The sequence below is a fragment of the Brachypodium distachyon genome, chromosome 2, assembly GCF_000005505.3.
Source record: "Brachypodium distachyon strain Bd21 chromosome 2, Brachypodium_distachyon_v3.0, whole genome shotgun sequence".
Classification (NCBI taxonomy): domain Eukaryota; kingdom Viridiplantae; phylum Streptophyta; class Magnoliopsida; order Poales; family Poaceae; genus Brachypodium; species Brachypodium distachyon.
The window spans coordinates 571365-593213 of NC_016132.3; the positions used below are offsets into that span (position 1 = coordinate 571365).

General features: G+C 48.9%; 4 protein-coding genes across 6 annotated transcripts; 1 reads left to right on the forward strand and 3 right to left on the reverse strand.

The window, feature by feature from the left end:
- The first annotated feature begins 699 nt into the window (after window positions 1–699).
- LOC112271150 (pectinesterase inhibitor 28-like) lies at window positions 700–1272 on the forward strand. The gene has a single exon (XM_024460199.1). It carries the CDS (start codon window positions 700–702, stop codon window positions 1270–1272), a length of 573 nt encoding a protein of 190 aa, XP_024315967.1.
- Window positions 1273–5930: 4658 nt separating this feature from the next.
- On the reverse strand, window positions 5931–9524 carry LOC100834185 (piriformospora indica-insensitive protein 2). 2 transcript variants are annotated; one of them, XM_003565938.4, is made up of 3 exons: window positions 8731–9522; window positions 7219–7648; window positions 5931–7107 (listed from the first exon to the last, which is right to left on the reverse strand). In XM_003565938.4, the coding sequence occupies exons 1-3, from the start codon at window positions 8968–8970 to the stop codon at window positions 6365–6367; spliced, it is 1413 nt and encodes a 470-aa protein (XP_003565986.1). In that variant the 5' UTR covers window positions 8971–9522; the 3' UTR covers window positions 5931–6364. The 2 variants fall into 2 exon arrangements, with proteins under 2 accessions (XP_003565986.1, XP_014753521.1); XM_014898035.2 differs by having other exon boundaries at window positions 5931–7648; window positions 8731–9524.
- A 5244-nt stretch (window positions 9525–14768) lies between these two features.
- Window positions 14769–20384, reverse strand: LOC100835088. Of its 2 annotated transcripts, none has more exons than XM_014899570.2 (3): window positions 19427–20384; window positions 17372–19328; window positions 14769–16882 (listed from the first exon to the last, which is right to left on the reverse strand). In XM_014899570.2, the coding sequence occupies exons 2-3, from the start codon at window positions 17948–17950 to the stop codon at window positions 14981–14983; spliced, it is 2481 nt and encodes an 826-aa protein (XP_014755056.1). In that variant the 5' UTR covers window positions 17951–19328; window positions 19427–20384; the 3' UTR covers window positions 14769–14980. The 2 variants fall into 2 exon arrangements, with proteins under 2 accessions (XP_014755056.1, XP_024314022.1); XM_024458254.1 differs by having other exon boundaries at window positions 17372–19349.
- A 194-nt stretch (window positions 20385–20578) lies between these two features.
- Window positions 20579–21833, reverse strand: LOC100846290 (peptidyl-prolyl cis-trans isomerase CYP26-2, chloroplastic). Its single transcript, XM_003566034.4, has 2 exons — window positions 20975–21833; window positions 20579–20837 (listed from the first exon to the last, which is right to left on the reverse strand). Exons 1-2 carry the CDS (start codon window positions 21736–21738, stop codon window positions 20711–20713), a joined length of 891 nt encoding a protein of 296 aa, XP_003566082.1. The 5' UTR covers window positions 21739–21833; the 3' UTR covers window positions 20579–20710.
- Between the last annotated feature and the right edge of the window lie 16 nt (window positions 21834–21849).

Genomic DNA, 21849 nt, shown 5'->3' on the forward strand with positions numbered 1-21849 from the left:
GCCACTGTCGAGGACATGTCGTATATCTTGTCTCAATATGATGTTGTTGAATATTCACTGACAGTTTAACGCCACATGCAAACACTCCCATCTTATGCCATACCAACATCCACTCGGGTCAATCTCCGAGAGGATTGAAGCTTCTTCTTTTTTCTTTTTTTTTCTGTGAGTGAAAAATTAGAGGGTTGGAGCTAGACGTGCCACCACACAATTCCCATGATCAAAGTGGCGTAGCTAGAGATGGACTGAATGGGCCAAGGCCCACCCTGAGATATCCTCCAGCTCATATGCCATAGCAATAAAGTAAGATAAATAAATAAGCCCAGCTTAGCCCTATAACGGCCCACGCTGGCCCAATCTCCCACATACACCACGTACTGGTTCCCTGAGCTCAATTCGATCGCAAGATCGTACCCGCCCTCAATTTCTCTTTTTCCATCAATCCCACCTTGAATTCCTGGTAATCCAACAAATTAACACACATCCTAATTTAAGCGCATCACATCATATACCATACGGAGTATTATACAGCCATACAGGCCTTCATTATTCCGTCGCCAAAAAAAGAACAACACACAGATCCTCTCACTCCCACGCGGCATGCAGCTAGCAAGCATCGATCTATACATACAGTACATATATATACAGTCGCCATGTGACAATATATATGCAACAAACGACGCCAAGAAAAATACAGAAATGGCGAGCACCAATAAGAAGCTCAAGTCCTTGACATCCATGGCGTCGTTTCTCCTTCTCGCCGCGGCCATGGCGGGCACCACCAACGCCGACGCCGGCTTCGTGTCCCGCACGTGCCAGAAGACCAAGAAGGCGACCCAATGCGTCTCCGTCCTGAGCGCCGACCCAGACAGCGCCTCCAAGGCCACGACGGAGAGCGACCTGGCGGGGATCGCGCTGCGGCTCGCCACCGCCACGGCGGGGGACGCCGCCGCGGCCGCCATTGACGAGCTCGCGAAGGGCAACCCCCCGGGCACGCCGCTGGGGGACGCCCTGGGCGCCTGCCGCGGTGCCTACTTCAACGCCGCCGGCGTCCTGAAGCTCGACGCGCGCCAGAGCTTCGACGGAGGGGACTACGCCGTGGCGTCCCAGCTCGTGGCCGGCGCCGGGCGCGCCGGCGCCGAGTGCGACTCCGCGTTCCCGTTCGTCGGCGTCGCGCCGGCGCCGGAGCTCATGGCGAAGGTCGACCGCGACATGACGGAGAGATGCGCCATCGCGGAGGAGCTCATCGAGCTGCTCGTCGGTCGTCGCTAATTAATCCCGGCTCTCCGGCGCCTCCCGCCGCGTGATCGCGTGATCGGTCTGTCCCACGGTTCTTTCTCGAGTCCGTACTGCGACCAAGCAATCGAGTTTCAAAACTTAATTTGCTTTAAACTGAACCGCAGAAACAAAAACAATTCTTTTGTTTGAATTTTCTATTTTGAAACCCTGAACGTTTAATTTGTTTTCGAGAAAGATCGCTTAGAAGGATCCTTTTTGATGTAGGACAGGAGGAATGACTGACGTTGTGAATCGGTTGGTATTTCAAAATGTTTGTTGTCTATATAGGAGTATATCACTGTGCCTGCATACAGCTTCATTGATCAAGGAAGGAAACATTCTGTTCCTTTTCGTGGTACCCCAGCCCAGCAGCCCCAGGCCGAATAAGCAACCAGGCCATCAAACTATGGGAGCTTCCTTCAAAGAAGTAGGGCTGTGGACCGTGGATCTGAAAATGTGAGGGCCGGAAAGGATTGGACCGTGGATCTGAAAATGTGAGGGCTAGCACACCTTCTTAACCAACCGTAAATGTCGACGCATGGTTGTCACATTGTCACAACATATATGTGAGTATCAAGAAGAAGGGTATGAATGCATGGCACACCAACTAACGTTGCTAACGGCAACTGCCATTATCTCCGTTTGCCACTCAGATCTGCTGTCGTTACACAGAGGTATCGGTCGGTTGGAGCCATGGATCTCCGGACGGTGTTGATTTCTGGACCATTGTGCTCGAGAGTAGCAAATCTGCTCTCAGCTTGAATGGTCTGTTGCATCTGAAAGTTATTTGGTGCTTGTGAGGAAAATAATCGTTTGTGCGATGCATTGTGCTGATTCAACAGCTTTTTTATCTTGCTTAAGCATGCTACTTACTTCACTGCTGCAACATCACTCCTTCAGCCTCTCCTCCTGGAGTCATAAGGTTTTCATGCTTAAAATTGATCTAACTAAAGCCTTTGATTGTTTAGAATGGCATTTCATTCAGAGGGCGATTCTACGTAAAGGGCTGCATGGTAATTTCATCCACCTCATTATGAGCTGCATCTCTTCGCCTACCTTTTTTGTTATCATTAATGGCCAACCTTTTGAGAGATTCTCTGGCACTCGTGGAATAAGACAGGGTCGTCCTTTATTGCCGTATCTTTTTGTCCTTGCTGCCAATGAGTTGTCTATTTCTTTACAGCAAGCTTTGCAGAGCCGTCGGCTTAACGGTATCTCCCTGGACCCACATTGTCCGCCTATTCATTCTTTAATGTATGCTGATGATCTTCTGATCTGTGGTCAGGCTTCAACTTAAGAAGCGATAAACATTCTCCATATTATTAATGATTTCTGCAGAGATTCCGGACAGACACCCAATTGGAACAAACTGCCATTCTTTTTAGCAAAAAGGTTAATCCCAATCTTGCTGCCCAAATCATGAACATTTTCCCCGTCCAAGATCTTGATAATTCTACCCTTCACTTAGTGCATCCTCTAATCCTTCCAGCCAAAAACAGATCTTCTGCCTATAATTTTGCTCATTGATAAATTCAACTCTAAACTCAATGGCTACAAAGCTAACTGCCTTTCCCATGCTGGTAGACTCACTTTAATCAGTTCGGTTTTCCCCTCCATCCCTGTTTACTACATGTCCAACTTTTTTTTCCAGAAAATTCCTTACTAAGCTCACAGCCATCATTAGGAACTTCTGGCGGACAAGTGTTAGGGAAGGAAATTCTGCCAAACCTCTTTGTCTCAAAGCATGGGATGATATCTGCAAGCCTAAAAAGACAAGGGGGCTTGGAATCAGGAATATTCAAGCCATGAACAAAAGCTTGCTAGTCTCCTCGGCCTGGCTTATTGTTAGTGAGCCCAATAATCATCTCTCTCTCATCCTCAAAGCCAAATATTTTGCTGGTTCTTCCTTCTGGAGGCCCAATTGTAATACCCCTAAATCTGGCTTCTGGGCTTCCATCTCTAAAGTTAAGACTCCTGCTTCTATCAAATTAGGGATGGCAATATTTTCATTTGGAGCTCCCCTTGGTTTCCACTTTGGCAAAGCATCCATGACCACCTCAAAATTCAAGACATACATTTTATTTACCCGGCTAAGGTTAAAGATTTTTGGCTAGATGGTCACAAGATTTGGAATACTTGATTTTGCAGCTTTTTGAGCAGCCGACGGCTGATGAAATTCTCAGGACACCCATCCTCCCAGGAGAAGGAGAAGACATACTGTGCTGGAAACATAATGCATCTGGTGTTTGCACGACTAAAGAAGCTTATAAGTTCTGTGCACAAAATTTGCAAATCTCTCCTCCTCCCCCCTATCTCTCAGCAGGTGTCCACTTATGGAGGTTTGGAAATGCAAAGCTCTTGTTCCCAGGGTCAAGACATTTGCTTGGCGGCTTATTCAAAAGGCTCTCTCTACAGGTAAAAGGGCAGGTAGAATTTCTAGACATATTTCCAAGAACTGCATTAGATGTGGAGCTTTGGAAGATGAGAAACATCTTTTCTTTCTTTGTCCTTTTGTCAGAGCTGCCTGGTTTACCTCTCCTTGGTTTATCAGATCTGATATTTATACTCTTCAGCATAATACCATTACTGATGTAATTGCAACAATCATTAAAAGTGATCACCCGAATGCCTCTTTACAAAAACATCTTCACCTTCCTTTGGTGTATCTGAAAGTTCAGGAACAACTACCTTTTTAACAGAAAGGTCTCCTCCCCTTCTAGTGTTTAATTGCGGGGGGGGGGGGGGGGGGGGGATTTGGAGACTATGGACATCTCTTTCCACCCCCATTTCCACTTCCCAAATTTCTCATTTGCAGGGGTTTAACAAACATCTATTCGGATGCGGCTTGGAAAAAACCTGTCGATGGGAGGGAAGCTGCTGCTGCTGGCCTTGGATTCTTCATTGAATCCTTGATCCTCAATGCAGGTGGATTGCACAAATTCAAGCTACCTCCATTTCAGTGAATTCAGCTTTGCAAGCTAAAGCCTTGGGATGCCTCCTTGCTGCTGATCTCATCTCTCATCTCAACCAGCAGGGAACAAAGCAATTGACTGACAGCCAAGCTCTAGCAATTGCCTGCCAACGGAAGGATATCGTCAACCATCCGGGGCATTGGTCTATTAGAGCTTACCTTTCTCAAATTATATCTACCCACTCTAAATTGAATTCTCAGATGATTTACACTCTTAAGGATAATAATACTCTTGCTCATCAGCTTGCCATAACAGTTAAGAACGGACGTAATATCACTCCCCTGGTTTCTTGTACTAATAGCCTTTATAGAAATGTTGGCTGTTCTTTGGAACAACTTTGTAGTTCTCGGAGCTCAAGCATGTAATCTGCTGTTAATGATAAAGTTCTGTTCGTAACAAAAAAAACATATGCGTCTCAATGTACTGTAGGCGCAGATGGATCGACCGTACAGCAAGCAACCAAACGAGCTACCAGCGACCAAAGCGCAGCGGTACGCCTCGTCTTGTCGAGAGAGTGAGACAAAAAGCATTTTTCTTCCTTTCTTACTTGGGCGGCCGGCAGCACGGCACCAGACTTTCTTACTGGCCGGTGTCGCTCAATCAGTCAATCCGACGGTTCGCAGAGAGCAAATGCCGCCGCCGCAAGCAAGAGCAAACAGTGTGTCAATCGCGACCGTCTAGTACTGAAGCGAACGCGTGCAGACATATTAATTCCCCTGCGCCGGTACAGTACCTTGTTTGAACCTTACTGTGCAAGTCTGCATCAGTACAGACGAGTAGCACTTGTATTATCGTAGTATGAGTAGATAGTTTAGTTTTTTATTTGTGTTTCATTTGTCATTGGATAACCTTTCCCTGTAGCCTGTGAATCCTATGCGTAGTAGAGCGGTGGCGGTCGTTGCACAGTCCGGGCAGAGATATTCATTGCTGCTCCTGCCTGCTACTCCTACTATACGCACTACTCGTAGTCACTTTAGTCAGTAGGAGTAAAAACCGTGCAGTGCTGCGTGCCATGCCGCCACAGGCTAGCACAAGCCAGTCTACCAACTAGCACTCGATCCTGCACGCATGTGTATTCCTTCTCTTCTCTGCACACAAAGACAGACAGCCAACACCATCGTCCAGCCGGCCTACAACCGGCCTCAGTCTGTGCTCCAACGCTTTCTTCAACAACAAAAGGCCCTCGTTCACCTTTCCGAGCACCCTAGCTCCTTGCTCTGCTTCCGCTGATATTTTGTTTCCGCCAATTTAGAAACCACTACATTCTTCAACTCCTAAAATCTGTGCTCCCCGATTCGGAAAAAAAATAATCTGTGCTCCTACATACTGTACGCACGTCTAGTAATTTACTTTTCTCGTCAAGTGGCGTTTAGCATAATGCCCTGTTTTTCACCCCGAACGGCAGGGAAATCGTCCACAGCTTTGCATCCACTGATATACGCAAGGCATGATATGCAAACCGTCCGGTTTCTCATGTTCCCTCCGAAAATATTATACAATGCAAGTCACTTGTTTTTCGGACCGAGTGACTACTTTTTTTTTGTCAAAAGAAAATATTCCGTCCTTGCATCGATTTTTACACATGGCATTTTATGGCAGCGTTTGAGATTCACCGAGTTTGAACAATTCAAACATCACATCAAGCGCATATAAAAATCAGGCAGCAGAATCTGAGTAACAGGAAGCAACTGTATCTCAACTTTGACTAAATTTGTGCGCATCTATACATCCAAATTTTATGTTGGACGGAGGAATAGCAATAAAATCATCGGTAGAGATAACAAGGGCTGTTAACCATGCATATATTCACAGCCACCTCCTTTGACATGACAGTAGAAACAGCCTAATTACACCCAAAACAGCAAAAGCTACCTGTCACTCACTACCCCACTTTCTGAACCAAACTCTACTGTCGAAATCCTTCTGCTTTCTGTTCCTCATCATCATCCGATATACTACTCCGATAAGACAGAATCACCAGCCAAAAGAGCCAAAAACACATTGGATCATCAATTATACTAGTCGAACTAACTACAATTTTCCCTTCATCTTCTTCCTTCCAAGTTCCAACCATATATCTGATAGAGATCTGATAATCTGAACCTGTCGCCGGCCTACAAGAAGAACAGCATCCCCTGAACCAGCCCCAAGAACCAGAGGCCAGTGACCATGGCAGCCGAGAGTCCAACCGACGACGAAGACGACGACGCCACGATGCTCGAGCTCGCCTCGGGCTTCCTGCCACCCACCTTGTCGTCCCTCACTCCGACGCTGGACGCCGGCGGCTCCTGCACGTCCTTGCACACCGCCACGCCCGCCGGCGCAGCGCCGCCGCCGCCATTGCTGTAGCACAAGCCCTGGTTATCCCACGACGCGAACCGGCTCCCCATCCTCCTGTAAAACTCCGGCTCGAACCTCAGCGCGCCAGTCAGATTATTCCCGTTGAGGTACAACGCGCCGATGCTCGGCATCGCGGCGAGCCCCGGCGGCACGGGCCCGGAGAGCCGGTTGTGATCAAGGGCCAAGAACCTCAGCCTCGTCATCTTCCCCATGGATTCCGGGATTCCTCCAACAAGCCCCAAATTCGAGAGATCCAGTGTTGCCAGGCTCGGCGCAACCTTGTCCCACCCGGAGTTCTTCATCATCAATGTGCCCCCAAGCTTGGGGTTGTTGGAGAGCAGCAGGTCCTGCAGCGCCGCCATGGACTGCAGCGCGAGCTCTGGCAGCAGCCCGCCGGTCAGGCTGTTGTTGCGGAGGTCCAGCAATGTCAGGCTCTGGAGCCCGGAAAGCTCCATTGGGATGCTGCCTTGGAGGAGGTTGTTGCTGAGGTCCATCTTGAGGAGCCGGTTGAGCCCACCTAGCGACGGAGGCAGAGACCCGGTTAGATAGTTCCTGCTCATGTCCAGGATCAGCAGCATCGAGGAGGAAGACGATGATGATCCGCCATGGCCATTGTTGTTGTTATTACCGAGCGTCGCCGGGATCGGGCCGGAAAGCGCGTTCCCGGAGAGGACGAGCCGGCGGAGCCGCGCGAGCGCGCCGAGCTCCGGCGGGACGGGGCCGGTGAGGTTGCGGTTGTCGACGAGCACCAGCGACTGGAGGCTCGAGAGCCGGCCGAGGGACGCCGGGATGGGGCCGGCGAGGCCCGGGTTGGAGCGGAGCTCGAGCGTCTCCAGCGTCCCGGCGAGCTTCTCCCAGGTGCTGCTCGATGCCGGGATCGGCGTCGGGTTGCTCGCCGGGAAACAGGCGTAGAAGGTGAGGCTCTTGAGCCGCCGGAGGGTGAAGAGCTCCGGGCTGAAGCTCGCGTCTTGGGCGCACTGCAGCGAGTTATCGAGCACTGGGCCGATGGTGATCGCTGTCGGGTACCAGAGGCCATTGAAGAGATCACATGACACCCCCTGCAAGAAAGTCTTTCTTAGCATCGACCAAGAGGCAAATATTTCACTGGAAATTTGAATTTTTCTTTTGCAGGGAGCATCAGGACTCAGGATACAGCTAATAAGCTGGACCGTTTCATCTTTTGGGGGAATAAATTTGCTGTTCTGCACTAACTGACATGAAAAGTAAAGACAGCCAGTAACAAGTAAACAGAATTGGGGGTAAATACAGTTTAAGACATGGAAGGGTCACATGTTTGTGTACAATTTTTTGGCTTTATTTCTCCCTGACTAGGCCCGTCAGGATGTAATTCAAGTAACACTGACAGGGTAACTAACTGCTAGCAGGTGTAAATGGGGTTAAGCAAACTGTTTCTTCTTAGTATGATGACTAGCAAGTGCACTACTGGAGGAGCATTATTCATTCAACGCAAGGTGAATGTAAAACAGTAAAAATAAAGCAAGTTCCAGTGGAGCAACAAGATGCGAACAAGAAAAAAGGGGAGCATAAACTACGTGGGATGTTGTTAAGAAACCGTGGCATTTCAAATCACAGATTCGATCTTTTCATGTGTTGGGGAAAGTTGTTTGCCGACCCAAATCGGGCAAGAATCGAGAGGTCCGGCCGGCCGTAGGTTTCTCTCTCAATCACTGGTCTGTCTCGCTCGTCCTACAGTGAAGTGAATCTGTCTTTCTCCGAGGAACAAGAGAGCGAACAGCAAGAGAAAAAGGCAGGGCAGTGGCTGCTAGAAGAACCGGGAGGATGGAAGGGACAGTACAGTGTTTAGGATTTTTGGCAGCAAATGCGTATTCAAGGAACCGCTTGTTCGGAGGAACTCGATTCGCATTCCCAAGATAGGAGATTTGGAAGAACAGCGTGTAAACTTCTGAACAGCTGATTTCGAACAGCAGATCGAATTAGGCAGGAAGGATGAACGGCGAGAACAGATATCAGGGAATGCCATAAAATTACTGGAATAAACCCAAAATCAAACGGTTCTGTGCTGAAGAACCGTGAGTAAGAAAGTAGCCTCGTGTTCTCCGTTCCCAGGAATGAAGAAACAGAGGAGAGATGCAGGGGAAAGAGAAGGAGCTCAGCTGACCTGGATAGGGGTCTGGCCGCAGGGGTCCGGGAAGAGGCCGGAGCCGTTCCAGCCTGTGCCGACGAAGCTCTCGATGGCGGCGTACAGCGCCCTCTTCTCCTTCTCGTCCATCGGCGCCTCCGCCTCCGCCGCCGCGCCCTCCTCCCCTTCCGCCGCGCAGCCACGGATGCCGCCGTGCAGCGCCAAGAAGCACAACACCGCCAGAGCCAGCAGGAGGAACCCGCCGCCACCACGCCCCATCGCCGCCGGCCAACAGACAGAGAAACAACAACTACTTGTCAGCTGACTCCTCTTCCGGCCGCTCGCTCGCTATATAGCCATTGCAGAGCCGCTCACTCCCTCTGTGCTTCCTCGATGTGATGCCTGGTTCTCTGTGCTGTCTCGCGAGGTGTGCCGGCCTCTTAGGTGGCAAATAAATGCGGCTGGTCTACTCTCGCGGCGCAGAGACGGCTGCCGCTGCGGCAACCCGAGACATTCCTACGCAAGAAGGCAGCTGGGGGATCCCGAGGCGAGGCCGGCCGGCACAGCCTCAGAGGCAAAGGCGAGGAGCAGAGCAGACAGAGACAGTAGTCACAGTAGTGCCGTGTGGCGTGTGTGGGGGGTTTTGGTTTGGTTTTGTAGGTGAAGGAAGGAGGAAAGGACTCAAGCAGAGGAGAGACAGGTTTGGCTTGCCACGGCCGGTGAAAAGATGGCAACGGTACTACCAAGAAGAAGGGAAAAGAGGAGCTCTCCTGCAAATGCCTGATGGGTTGACGTGAGCGCTGAAGCCAGCTGGTGCTCCTGCAGCCCTGCTCTTGGATGTGTGCATGGCTATCCTTTTGGCTTTACACGAGGAGCAAATCTGGAAAACCCCTAGGAAGAAATGCGTGTGTACTGATAGGCACACAGTTTTGTTTTGTTGATTCTCGTATCGGTCCGCAATCTACGCAAAATGTACTTCCGAAAACAAGGGGGCCATCAAGACTACTCCTTCGTCCTTCCATCCCAAAACACAACTCATATAGATTTGTGCACTTGGACCAAAACTTATCTCGTTTTCAGTGTCTGACCACTTGTATTAAATTAATAATAAATTGATGTGGGTAGCTATTGGCCGGATGCAGGTATCAAGAGAAAAATGAGGTGTGTTTTGAAACAAATGAGAAAAATTTATATGAGTTGTGTTTTGAAACGAAATGAGTAATTTTTTTTTACAGCAAAGGTGAGGATAAGCATGCAATTCCGATCTGTGTTTAAAACCTTTTGGAAAACGGTGAGGCTGGCATATACGTGGGTCCCGATTTGCTGCGTTCAGGCTAGGCACACGGCACAGCAGGCAGGTTAACTAGGCCGGGGGCGCACCTAGGCATGTGTGTGTGTGTGGGTGGGAGAAAGAACAGGAGATGCATGATCGATCGAAAAGGCAGAGGAGGAGGAGTAAAGAGGAAGGATAAATCACACAGCGGCGGCAGAAAAGCACAAGAGACCGCTCCCCTCGCTAGAGCCGATGGATGGAGCCGTGGTAAATGAATGATCCTACGGACGGAGCAGCCTCTGGACTAGGAGTCCTACGCCCGGACAGTACCCTAGAGACTAGAGTCCGTAGAGTCGCAGCCCCCACCGATGGCGACAGCCGCGCCCCAACTCTGCTACTGCTGCCACTACTCCAGTACTTCTAGCTGGATCGATCCAGTAGCAGCTACTCTGCATCCAAAGCTAAGCTACTAGTCCTGGTGCTATGGTTGCTGCTTGGCTTGGCACGCGCGATGCGTCTGCTTTGAATTGAACATTAGCTTGGAGCTCCGATCATCGTCGTTCTTGGTGTGTGTGTGTGTGTTTTTTTGTGGTGGCACGACTGACAAGCTCTGATGGTCGCGTTGCATTGCGTTGTGAGTGATCTGTGAACAACGGTGGCCCGAGAACTAGTTTATTGCAGCTCAGTGCAACGACGACGTGCGGTGAGCTTCTTCTTTCCGAGGATGAGGAAACGAATTCGTTCAAAAATGATTTTCCGGATCGGTCGGTACGGCTGCTTTTTTAAGGATATGATTGGGATCTTGATTTCCATTTCTTTTTAGGGGGTGGAAGAGATTGCGATGTTTTGATGATGCGTATAACCTACGGAGAACTAGAACCTGATCGAGCTGTCCGCCTGTCCTGTGCCTCGTGTCGCGGAGACCCTTTCGTCTGCAGCCAGAGAAAAAGAGATCCCAGCAAAACAGACTAGGCGACGGTAGTGTGCACACGGCAGACCATTGCCCTTCTTCTTCTCTCTTTTTAATCTCCCCTCCACTGCTAATATGTCTGCGATGCCGCCGAATGAACAGAGATATAGAAACGATGAAGAAAACAGAGCACAAACAGAAAATGAACGTTAACGAGTATCCTAATGCTAGCAAACTAGCTAGTGCATATAAGTGCAACGTACATACTCCTATGTATGTGTACGTAGAAAGAATGCGTCGATCGATGAGATTCAGATCAGATCTCAAAGATGATGAGCCTAGTAGTGGGATGTGGATGAGCCCAGGGGACCATGCAAAACATGTGATGGCAGGGGCCCAGCAATCATCGCTAGGGGACCGTATATACACGCACATGCCTCTTGATCCCAAAACTTGTAGTACGTCCTGCCTCTGCCTGCCTGCTCCTCGCCTTTCAATTCGAGAGGTTCCATGATCCATGTTAGGTTAGTTAATTAATTCCCAGTTTGTTACTACTGTACTTACTTAATTGCATGCATGGACTGGACTGGAGGAAGTGGAGAGATTGGGTTATAAGTTGAAAGAAAAAGTGTCAAACCAAAACGACAATGGCCTACTCGTGTGGTCGTATTATATTACGCGCCATCGATCCAGGCAGCTTGAGAACGTTCCATCCCATCCATCCGAGTATTCTTTGCTACTCCTTATACGTACTAATCTGAGTTAAATTAAGCGCCGCTGCAGGAGTATTTTAACTGCCTGGATCAGTGAACCGCTTCACTGTCTGGCCGGAGCAGATGCAAGGAATAAATGGTGTCGGAAGCAGTAGTCTAAGGGAAGAATTAAGCAAGAGTGTGGTGAGTGTGGCATCTCCGGTGATCCGTACCGTCCGTCCATCGTGTGACAAGGTAAAGGTGTGGCCTTGGGGATCATGCATGCATAACATGCACCCAACATGATTTTGCATGGCCCGTCCGTCCGTAACATTGTCAACAAAGTTTTGGATCCACATTGTTTGGATGACGAGGAATGGGGAAATAAAATAGAGTTTCAGTTTTTTCTTTGACCGAAAATAGAGTTTCAGTTGTGAAGCTGACATCGTCCTGCCGGCCATTTTATAGTAGCTTGAATTGTGCAATCTATCGCGATGTTTTGGAAGCTACGTACGGTGGGAGGAGTAAATTACAAGAGTAATGTGCACTTACTTCGCAAGTTGCTGGAAAGATGGCAGCGGTGTGAGGGTGCCATCTTTTTTCCAAGGGCTGTACGGACTCCTTGATAGTCTCCATGCTTACCTCCACGAGTATCTAGTCTACCTTACAAGTTTGATCTACGCAACTTGGTTTTCTGTCTTATGCATTTCATGTAATTATAATGCAAATGTTAATGCAGGTGTGCTTGCCATGCCTGTTCAAATATCTGTTTTCTGTATTGCTACTCTATTTTATATGCAGATAATATACTTTCTCCGTCCCATATTAAGTGACTCGAATTTGTGTGACTTTCTATTACATGTATCTAGACGTTTTTTAGGCATAGCTACGTCCATATTTGAACAAATTCGAGTCATTTAATATGGGACGGAAGGAATATATCCTTGGAGAAGATGCAACGGTGACAATGACATGGACTACAAATGTTCTTAAAATAAATGTCATATTATGGAAAAACCTATCTCGCTAAATTAACGTGAAGAAAATATTCTAAGACGACGGCCAAAGCGATGCGGCGGGGCTACTGAAGACATGTGGCTCAAACGTGGTGGTTTTGCGTAATTTTCTGTTCTCGTTTTCTTCTTATCTTTATACTATTCCTTAATTCACAGTTACGTTAGCGCGTTCGGAAAGACCACCGCTCACCATCCCAAAAACCGATCACCGTGATTCCGTCAAGACCGAAAGTCATTAGGTTGACTGTTTTCGTAAGACTGCAAATTAAGCATGTACTCCCTCCGTTCCAAAAATTTTGTCGTGGTTTTAGTACAAATTTGAACTAAAAAGTACTCCCTTTGATCCTAAATTATTGACTCAAATTTGCCCAAATATGGATGTATCTATTCTTAAAAAGTGTTTAGATACATGTAATATTTCGACAACAATTTAGGATCGGAGGGAGTACAAATTTGAACTAAAACCACGACAAGAATTTAGGAACAGAGGTAGTACATTACTTCATATTTAAACAAAGGCCGGCTATATTGAATTAACTTATGTACCTTGAATAGGAGAGTAGCTCCAAATTTCGTGTGTACCTCTTTTGAAAGATTGTATTGTTTTGATATTTGATCATGAAATGGAAGCCATCTTTACCATATAAAAGAAACAATATATAGAAAAATATTTTTCTGTGGTCTAACCAAAAGTCCTTTGTGCAATGACTTTGACTCTTTTTTTTGCGTATTTTTTGGATCCTTTTGAATTTCAAAAGCTACAACTCACACAAAAAACTTTTCTGTACATACGGAATTGTTTTCATCTGTTCATAAAAACACATTGTGTTTTACTCGTATTTTGTTTTTCTGTTGCAACGCATGGGCGCCTAACTAGTACTTAGTTGTTCTGATGTTTGTAAGAGTTATCTGGAGATCCAAACGAACTCTGATCTTTATGAAATTTTGAGGGTAAATTTATAACGGTGTTATCCACCTACCCTACAAGTTTCAATTATTTTGGACCAAGTTTGAAATTCTGGAATTTATTTGAATTCAAAACTTGTTTAATTGAAACAGGGTATTAACTTTGTCCTGTTGACCTGATTTTTTTTTGTATTAGCTCACAGATATTTAATACGAGCCTATGCAAAATTTCAAGTCGACCGGAATTAGGTCTAATTTCTAATTTCCCGTCGACTCTCAGACCAACCAGCAGCACCCGAGCCGGGACGTCCGGTGCCGTGCTGCCGGCAGAAGAAAGGAAGAAACAAAATGCCTTGTCTCACTCTTTCTGTTTGACAAAGAAGGACAACTTATAAAGACCGTGAGAGATCGAGATCACGCAGCAGGGGGATGGGGAGGGACGAAGAGCAAGCCGAGTAGATCCAACAGAACCGCGCATCGCTGCGTCATGTTCCGGTCGACCGCCGCCATCACCTCCGGCGCCGGGCCGAGCCCGCTGGCCGGGAACGAGCCGTCGCAGAGCTCCCCGGCGCCCTTGCAGCTCTCCACGAGCCGCGTCGACGCCCCGAGGAAGTCGCTCTCGTTCATGCTGTCGAGCGCGTCGATCCTGAGCGTGTTGGCGGCGTCGAAGTAGGCCCCGCCGCAGGCGTGCAGCGTGGCGTCGAGGCGTGTCGATGGCGAGCTTCAGCGCGATCCCGGCCAGGTCGCGCTCATTGGCTGCGAGGTCCTTGGTGTCTGGGTCGGCGGCGTCCAGGACGGACACGCATTGCGTCGCGTTCTTGGTTTTCTGGCAGGTGCTGGAGATGAGGCCGGCGAGGAGGAAGAGGAGGATCGCCATGGCTGCCGAGGACTTGAGCTTCTTATTGGTGATCGCCATTTTTGGGTTGGGTCATCCACACAAAAGTTCTTGGATATCCCGACTTCGACTCGGCAGCAATCGAATGCGCCACTGAATTGGTTTGCTTCTCTCGGGCAGTGATCAAACTCGAGGCGAACAAAATCCGTGGAAATGACGAAACAACAATCAACATAAAACAGCTGCATCCAGGGTAAACGAAGGAGCCCCTTGCTTAAATTTGGGTGTAATTAATTGTTGATTTTGGCAGGAATTCAGGATGGGACTAATGGGAATGGCATGCGTCGGCGCCGATCTCTGCATGCGTGCTCGACCTCGTCAGCATAGGTGCTGCCCCGGCTGCTCAGTTGTCAGCATTGAGCATTGAGGTTCAGTTCCTGTGTTCAGTTCAGAATTCATGTCTAAAAAATACTGCATATATATGTCGGTATTACAAATGGTCACACACACAAGAATTGAAACATAGGCACACAAAAGAATTGGAGTAAGATAACAAATTTAACATGAGCCATGGAACCCAATGGCAGCATAAATCAAACCAATCAAAATCGATTGAAGCCACAGATAGCACACCACAACGAAAGCAGTACTCATGGATCAGACCTGCTGATGAGCATCGGTGCCGGCAATGGCGGGTCGAGGCCGGCTGATGCCCGCATGGGTGCAGAAGGCCCAGAGGCAAGTGATGAGGTCGCCGCCTGAGGTCGCCAGCGCCTTGGCATGGCCTTCCACGTCGTTGGATGGGGCCAGGTAGATCACGAGGCCGACCCAGAACCGGGCCAGTTCCTCCCACGCCTTGTCGGCGCCGGCACCGGCGTGTTCCCTGCGGCGGCGCTGGAACAGCTTCACGCCGTCCCGTGCCGCCGGGTCCTGGAGACGCTCCGCTGCTGCTTCATCCATGTCGAGCAGCGCCTGCCAGCTGCAGCCGCAGGAGCAGCATTGGCGCCAGCCGCGCGACGCTTTCTTGAGGCAGCTCTTCATGTCGTCGTACCTGTCAGACACCCAGATCTCATCGTCCGGCAGCAGCTCCGGCGTGCGAGCCACAAGGTACATGCAGTACCTCGAGAGCGTCGTTGCCACCGCCTGGTCATCGTCGTTGTCTCTGACGAAGAGCTGCTTCTTCTTTGGTCGACGGCGCTTGCCATGCTTCATGTCCAGGACCAGGAGCTCCGTGGCCAGGTGACACTGCAGGAGGATGTCCGTGGCAGTTTTGCCATGGCTGTAGTTGAGGCCATCAATCCGTGGCAGGGAAACAGTGCAGGTGGCCATAGTATTGTCGATGCCCTTCAAGGACCTGACAATGTCTACCTTGGCTTTAGTTGGCAGTGTGACCTGAGAGGTCCATGCAAACATCTTATGGACTGGCTCACAGACTTGGAGAATGGATATCTGTCTGATCTTCATCAGGTTTCTATCAACGGGTCTGCATAGAAGCTTAAATATGAGCCTGAGTGCAGACACCATCAAGAAACGCCCTAAGATGAAGAAGCCAATGATTGGCTTTAACAGCCAGTTCCAAATGCAGTTCCTCGGGGCAACGTACAAGCACAGCAGATGCACTAGGTTCCAGTTGGAGAGCAGGTATAAGGTGAGGAACTCTGTGATTTCAATGGCAAGGATGGTCACCACCAGCAGCATGGCAATGACGAAGTAAAGCACTAGGGTGTTGGCGTTTTCGTGGGTTTTATCTTCGGCTTTGCCATATCGGTAGTTTAACAGGATGACCAAAATAGCAAGGACGTATATGAAGACGAAGAGGATGGAGAAGAGGAAGTTGACGATGAAGAGCCAAGGGGCAGACATCACTACCGGGGAGCCTGCCTGGTAGTAGTTGTCGAGGAAGTCGAGCTCTAGCTGAAGCACTTGAAACACCGCATGAGCGTTGTCTTCGGTGTCGCTCTCGCTCTTGCCCTCAATGGCTAGTAGGCCATTGAGCATTAGCCCTCGTGCCATCTCCGAACCGACCTCCACCATGGGGTAGTGCTCGAACCGGCGCCGCATCAGCTTGAATAAAGAGAAGGAGAGGCATAGGCGGCGCAACCACTTGGTGCTGAACCAGCAAATTTCAAAAGCTTGAACTTTCTCCCATATTCTCTCCACGGTCACCAAGTCCTTGATCTTGCTGTGGTCGATGAGTAGATGGACGTGCTTCTGCTCATCTTGGCCATGAGGGAACCTACCAACACCATAGCCGCAATCTAGGGTGGTCAGCCATACCTTGGGCTCGGAACGCCACGGCCCATCCTTCTTTCGCCTATCCTTCTTCTTAAGCATGAGCTTCTCCTCTCCCATCACCACGTACTTGCAATTGGCTATGTTGCCAGCGGTGGGAGATGGAACGTCGTTCTCGACGATGTGCTGCATGTATCCTGCAATGAGGTGAGTGTTGCCCGCTGCGGCCAGCGAGTCCTGTACCATCCATTTGTTGAGCATCCTCTGCCCTAGCTTCGCCAGAGCAAGTGACCAGAGGATGATGAAGAATTTCGCCATCAATTTGTCCTGGTGGGAAATCAATTCAGGTGAAATCTCGGCCAAAATTCACCAAGTTCCGTTATGGGAATTAGAAAAGTTCAATTATGGCCAAAAGTTCCGTTTTATTTGAATCTTTTCTGGTTAGCAAATAGCATTTCATAATAATTCCTAATAGTGCAAATGACATAAACCATACTTGATCCGAGGTGCAAGTCCTCGATCTGCACATTGTTCAGGTCTATTTTTGCCTATTTCATGTCCATTTTTTCGCAAACATGTGGGTCCAATCACCATCACTAGAAAATATATATACATATATATAAGATGGACGCTGCAGAGGATTTGAATATTTGCTCACTTGGTAGGAAACTGCAGCATTTACCACGAAACAAGATTAGCTCTTGCACCTTAAAATACCTAAATTTGAATTTGGCTGATTTTTCTAAAACTTTCCCTGATATTTTTCAAATTTTCAAAAAATTCTCACTTTTAGAGTGGAGAAAGAAAATACAATACCCGATGTGTTTTCCATGAGATGTTTGAGTACATGAGGTAGCCGATCCACACCAAACGAGTAGCCTCATCGGAGTGGTCCATGAGCCGGAACCGGCCAGAGGCCCTGGAGAAGGAGCCATCAACCGACTGCACCATGGCCTGCACCTTCTTGCGGATGAGCTCGATGAGGAGCATCCATAGGAGCAAGAAGAGGAGCTCATGCTTGTGATCTTTCGAGTGGGAAAACATGTAGGACAGAAGGGGGAGGAAGAGGACGAAGGTGGAGCGCAACAGGGCGCGCACGATGGAGAAGAGGGTGAAGCGGCCGCGGATCAAGCGCTCGAGGCCAACCACACAGAGGGTGGCGCCCAGGATGGTCATGAGAACCACCGTGAACACTATCGCCCCAGTCAGCTCTGCCGAATCATCGGCGGGGCCAGCCGGACCAGGCGCAGCCGCTTTGCCATTGTGCAACTTCTGGCTAAAATGACTCATCAGATTTTTCCTGAGGCTAATCCTGTTCCTAGCAGAGAGACAACAAGTACTCCATTCTGGTGTGTGGATATGTTTGTCGTCTGCATGCACACAGCACCCGGACATAGCGATATGTATATATCTATGCGAAAAGTGGAACACATGGATTGATGCCTATCTGCCAACGCAATTTATCGACAAGATACCTGATCATTCTTTGCTTGGGGAGCAGGATGTGCCATTGAGCATCTCAAATTAATGTAAGCATGGATGCAATTATGGTGTACGCTTTTGGCTTTGTCCCCACGACAGATCAGCAGATACCAGCAAAGTGAAGGAAAAGAATAAGAGGAAAGGGCCTTGACATCAGGTTCTCACCTCTAGCTTCAACCAAAGCAAGTAGCCAAGCTCACGTAAGGACAGACTTATGTACAGTTGTACTCCGTACTTGCTAATTGCTATAGCTTTTCTCGGTTGATATGATACATGGCTGCCTTAGTAAGCATGGAAGAAGCTTCATAGAAATTAAAGAAATCTTGCTTTAGTGGCTATAGTGGCCTCCATATATATAGGATAGTACTGTGCTTGCCTAAATTGATGCGCAAACTCATATAAGAAACTTCACACATGCTAATTCAGACTGGCCACAATACGAGAAGTCCATCACCATTTTTATAAGAAAAGGACAAAGCTAAAGGCATCTACAATACAATAGGGAGATGCCAGCCTTCTATTAGAAGTAGGCCTGAGCATTCACTTAGACCAAAAAGATTGGTTCGATTCAATACAAAATTTGGATTTGAGAAAATAATTACCGATCAATCCTTTGAAAAAAGTGCTAACCACAAATTCAGTGGACCGAAATTTCAGTTCTGTTCTGTGTTCTAACGAACAAAACCGATGTAGAGTGACAGGTGACAGCATAGGAGGAAATAATTCTGAAAAGAAATTGCCAATATTTTCTCTGTTTCCCATCATTTTTTCAGAAGAAATAACGGCAAAATAATAACACAATATCATCACATCATTGCAGGCAGCAGACTTAACATAGATTTCACATAAGCAAATACCAATCTGCTAGTTCAAATTGTTGGATTTGGCCATTTAAAAAAAAAGTTTTCTACGGTTAATTTGGGTACCTGAGGGTCAAACAGAGTTGCCCAAACTAAATCGGTTTCCCAGAGTTGATGACTAAATTAGGTATCAAAATTATCGGTTTCCGTCTAATCACGTAATTAGCTAAATTAGGTATGCATTTTCCTTTCAAAATTTGTATAATTATCTGATTCACCAACCTAGGTTTAGTATTTCAGAGCTAAAAATGAAGATATGCAGTTGTATATTGCGACAGATAATCAGCAAAAATACGAAGAGCTAAAATGCATACTACACTAGTAGAAGAGAATCAAAGTATTATTGCAGGTCGAACTTGCCTTGTCTCGCCCAATTTGTCTTCACCAACCTAGGTTTAGTATTTCCTAGAAAACAATTCCCACTTTTCTCCCTACAGACATAAAAGTAGAAACTAGGAAACAAATTGTTTCATCAGTAGCACAGAAGTCTTTTTGAGAAACAGCAAGTTAGAGAGAACGATTAGCTCACCAATTAAAATGGAGCCAAGAGATACGCTGAACAGGTTACGAGGAGATGCCCAATTGCTGTTGCATTTGACAAGGGAGCTGGATTTTGCTCGGACATGTGGCAATCAACTCAGCGAAGACAAACCATCCACCGCCGCGGGTGGAAGGGGGCGTCGACGAGGCCGCCGCGGTCTGGCGGCGCTGGAGCGCCAGACGGCGCGGAAGCGGACGTAGTCGAGCGGATCGCCGGCCAGCAGCCGCCGCCCGATCAGGCGAACCAGGTCTGCGTGCAGCGAAGACGCCCAGCGGGATGTGTCCCCGGCGGCCATGGGCCTCCGAGATGGTATGCTGGGCCAGTGAGGAACGAGACGGCGACGCCCCCGTGGCCGTCGCGGTCTCGCCCCGCTGCGTGCTCCCGTGCTGCGTGCGGCTGCCGTGGGATTTGAGGAAGAGGGTGAAATGGGGTTTGGCCGTTTGGGATTTCCCGGACAGAGATGATGGAGGTTCAGAATTCAGAGGTGGCCAGATGGTTATTTGGGCTTGGGCTTTTGGGCTAAGATATTCATGGATGGGTTCTAGAGGTTCCAGACTTGGCGCCTGTTTCGATCCTAGCGTTTTTTCATTCGAATTTTGGAAGAATTAGAACCTCATGTCTGTAAGGACCATTTGGGTCATATGGTTGGGGTTGCTACAGTCTATGGAATACATTACTGTGTAAATTCACAGGAATCTTGACATTAGTTTAAACATCATTTTATTTTTTATTGAGAACTCCAATGCATTTTCCTATAAAATTCACGTGTTTATTTTCAGTGAACTATCTAAGGACATCACATGCATGTAGGAATTCTCAATACATGACAATGTGACCTTCCAATTTCCATATTATTGTGATTTGTAATTCCTGCAATCTAGAGAATCCCTTAACATGAGCTTTTTTGAATGAATATAATGGCATTTTCTAAAAAGTAAAGAGAACTTTCCGTGCTAAGAACCGATCTCGTTAACATGGTTGGAACGAAGGCACAAAGGCTTTTCACAGGAAAGGAATTCTATAGATATTTTTTCCTATGATAATGCCGGTTGGATTGTGGGATTGCCTTTGGAAATTCCTATAGGAATACTTGGTTTCATTCAGTGCAATGAGAGGGAAAAAGGGGAGCAGAGCCATGAGTTCCGAATTAAGCTCGATCTTACGATCTACTCATCGACCAGTATTTACTCGATCTTAGTCTTGCAACTACATCGATCGTTGAAGGAAATAGACAGTTGAAAAGCAAAACTGAAGAGAAATCATCTCTATCGATCAATTGCTGATCTGCTGCTCAGGTTCGTCGAGGATCCCACAATTGGTGACCAAAATCTTGGCGTAAGGCCGGTTGAACCCTCGCTCTGCGACCACCGCCCTCTTGTCCCCGATCAGCTTGGCCACCCTGCAATTACATCCACAACATCAAACACAATCAGAACAAAATCCTGAGAGACAACAGAAGATCGCTTAAATCTGCAGCTAAATTAATCGATAATCTGCAGCTATTTGTACACAATTGCAGAGCAAGCAGTGACTGACTGGAAGTACGGCGAGCCGGCATTGTCCCGGACGGCGGGCACGGCGGCGATCTTCTCCACGACGTCCATGCCGGAGACGACCCTGCCGACGACGAGCGCCGCCGCGTCGAGCTCGGGGGAGTCCTTCGTCGCGATCACGAACTCCGTCCCGTTGGGCGGCACCCCGACCTGCTCCTCCTGGATCTCGAGCTTCCCGCCCCGCGCCACCAGCTTCGGCTTCGGCGGCGGCAAGGTCGGGTCCCGCACCACGATCGACACCGCCCCCGCCGCGTTCATGGTTGACACGCATCGGGCGGCGGCGGCGTCCATCTCGGCGGCGAGGCGGGCGGTGAGAGCCGGGATGGCGGGGTAGGAGACGACCCCCGCGTGCTGCACGTAGCCCGGGACGACCTTGACGAACTCCTTGCGGCGGTAGCCGACGCCGGTCGCCAGGGAGAGGAACCGGGCCGCGCCGGTTGGGGCCGTGTCGCCGAAGAGCCCGATGGTGATGCGGCCCGCCGGCGCGCCGCCGATGGACACGTCCAGGAACGCCCTCGCCGTGACGGGGAGATCCGCGATGCAGGGTGTGGCCGCTGCTTCCTGCGCCCTGGCAGACGGTGTCGGGGAGACGGCGAGGAGCGCCGGCGCGGCCGCGATGGCGATGGCGGTAGCGGCGCGGCGGCCGAGCTTTGGCGGCGGTGGGGGAGGAGGAGGATGGTGGAGCTGGGGCGTCGCCGGCGGCGGAAGTAGTGTGGGCTTTGAGGTGTTGAGGACGGGGTGCGCCATTGTTGCCGTGAGGACTGAGTGGATGCCTTGCCTTCGACTGGATGACGACGATGAGACAGATCCATTTTGGGGCTATCTCGATTGTATGGTCTAGATATGCTCAAGGAAACC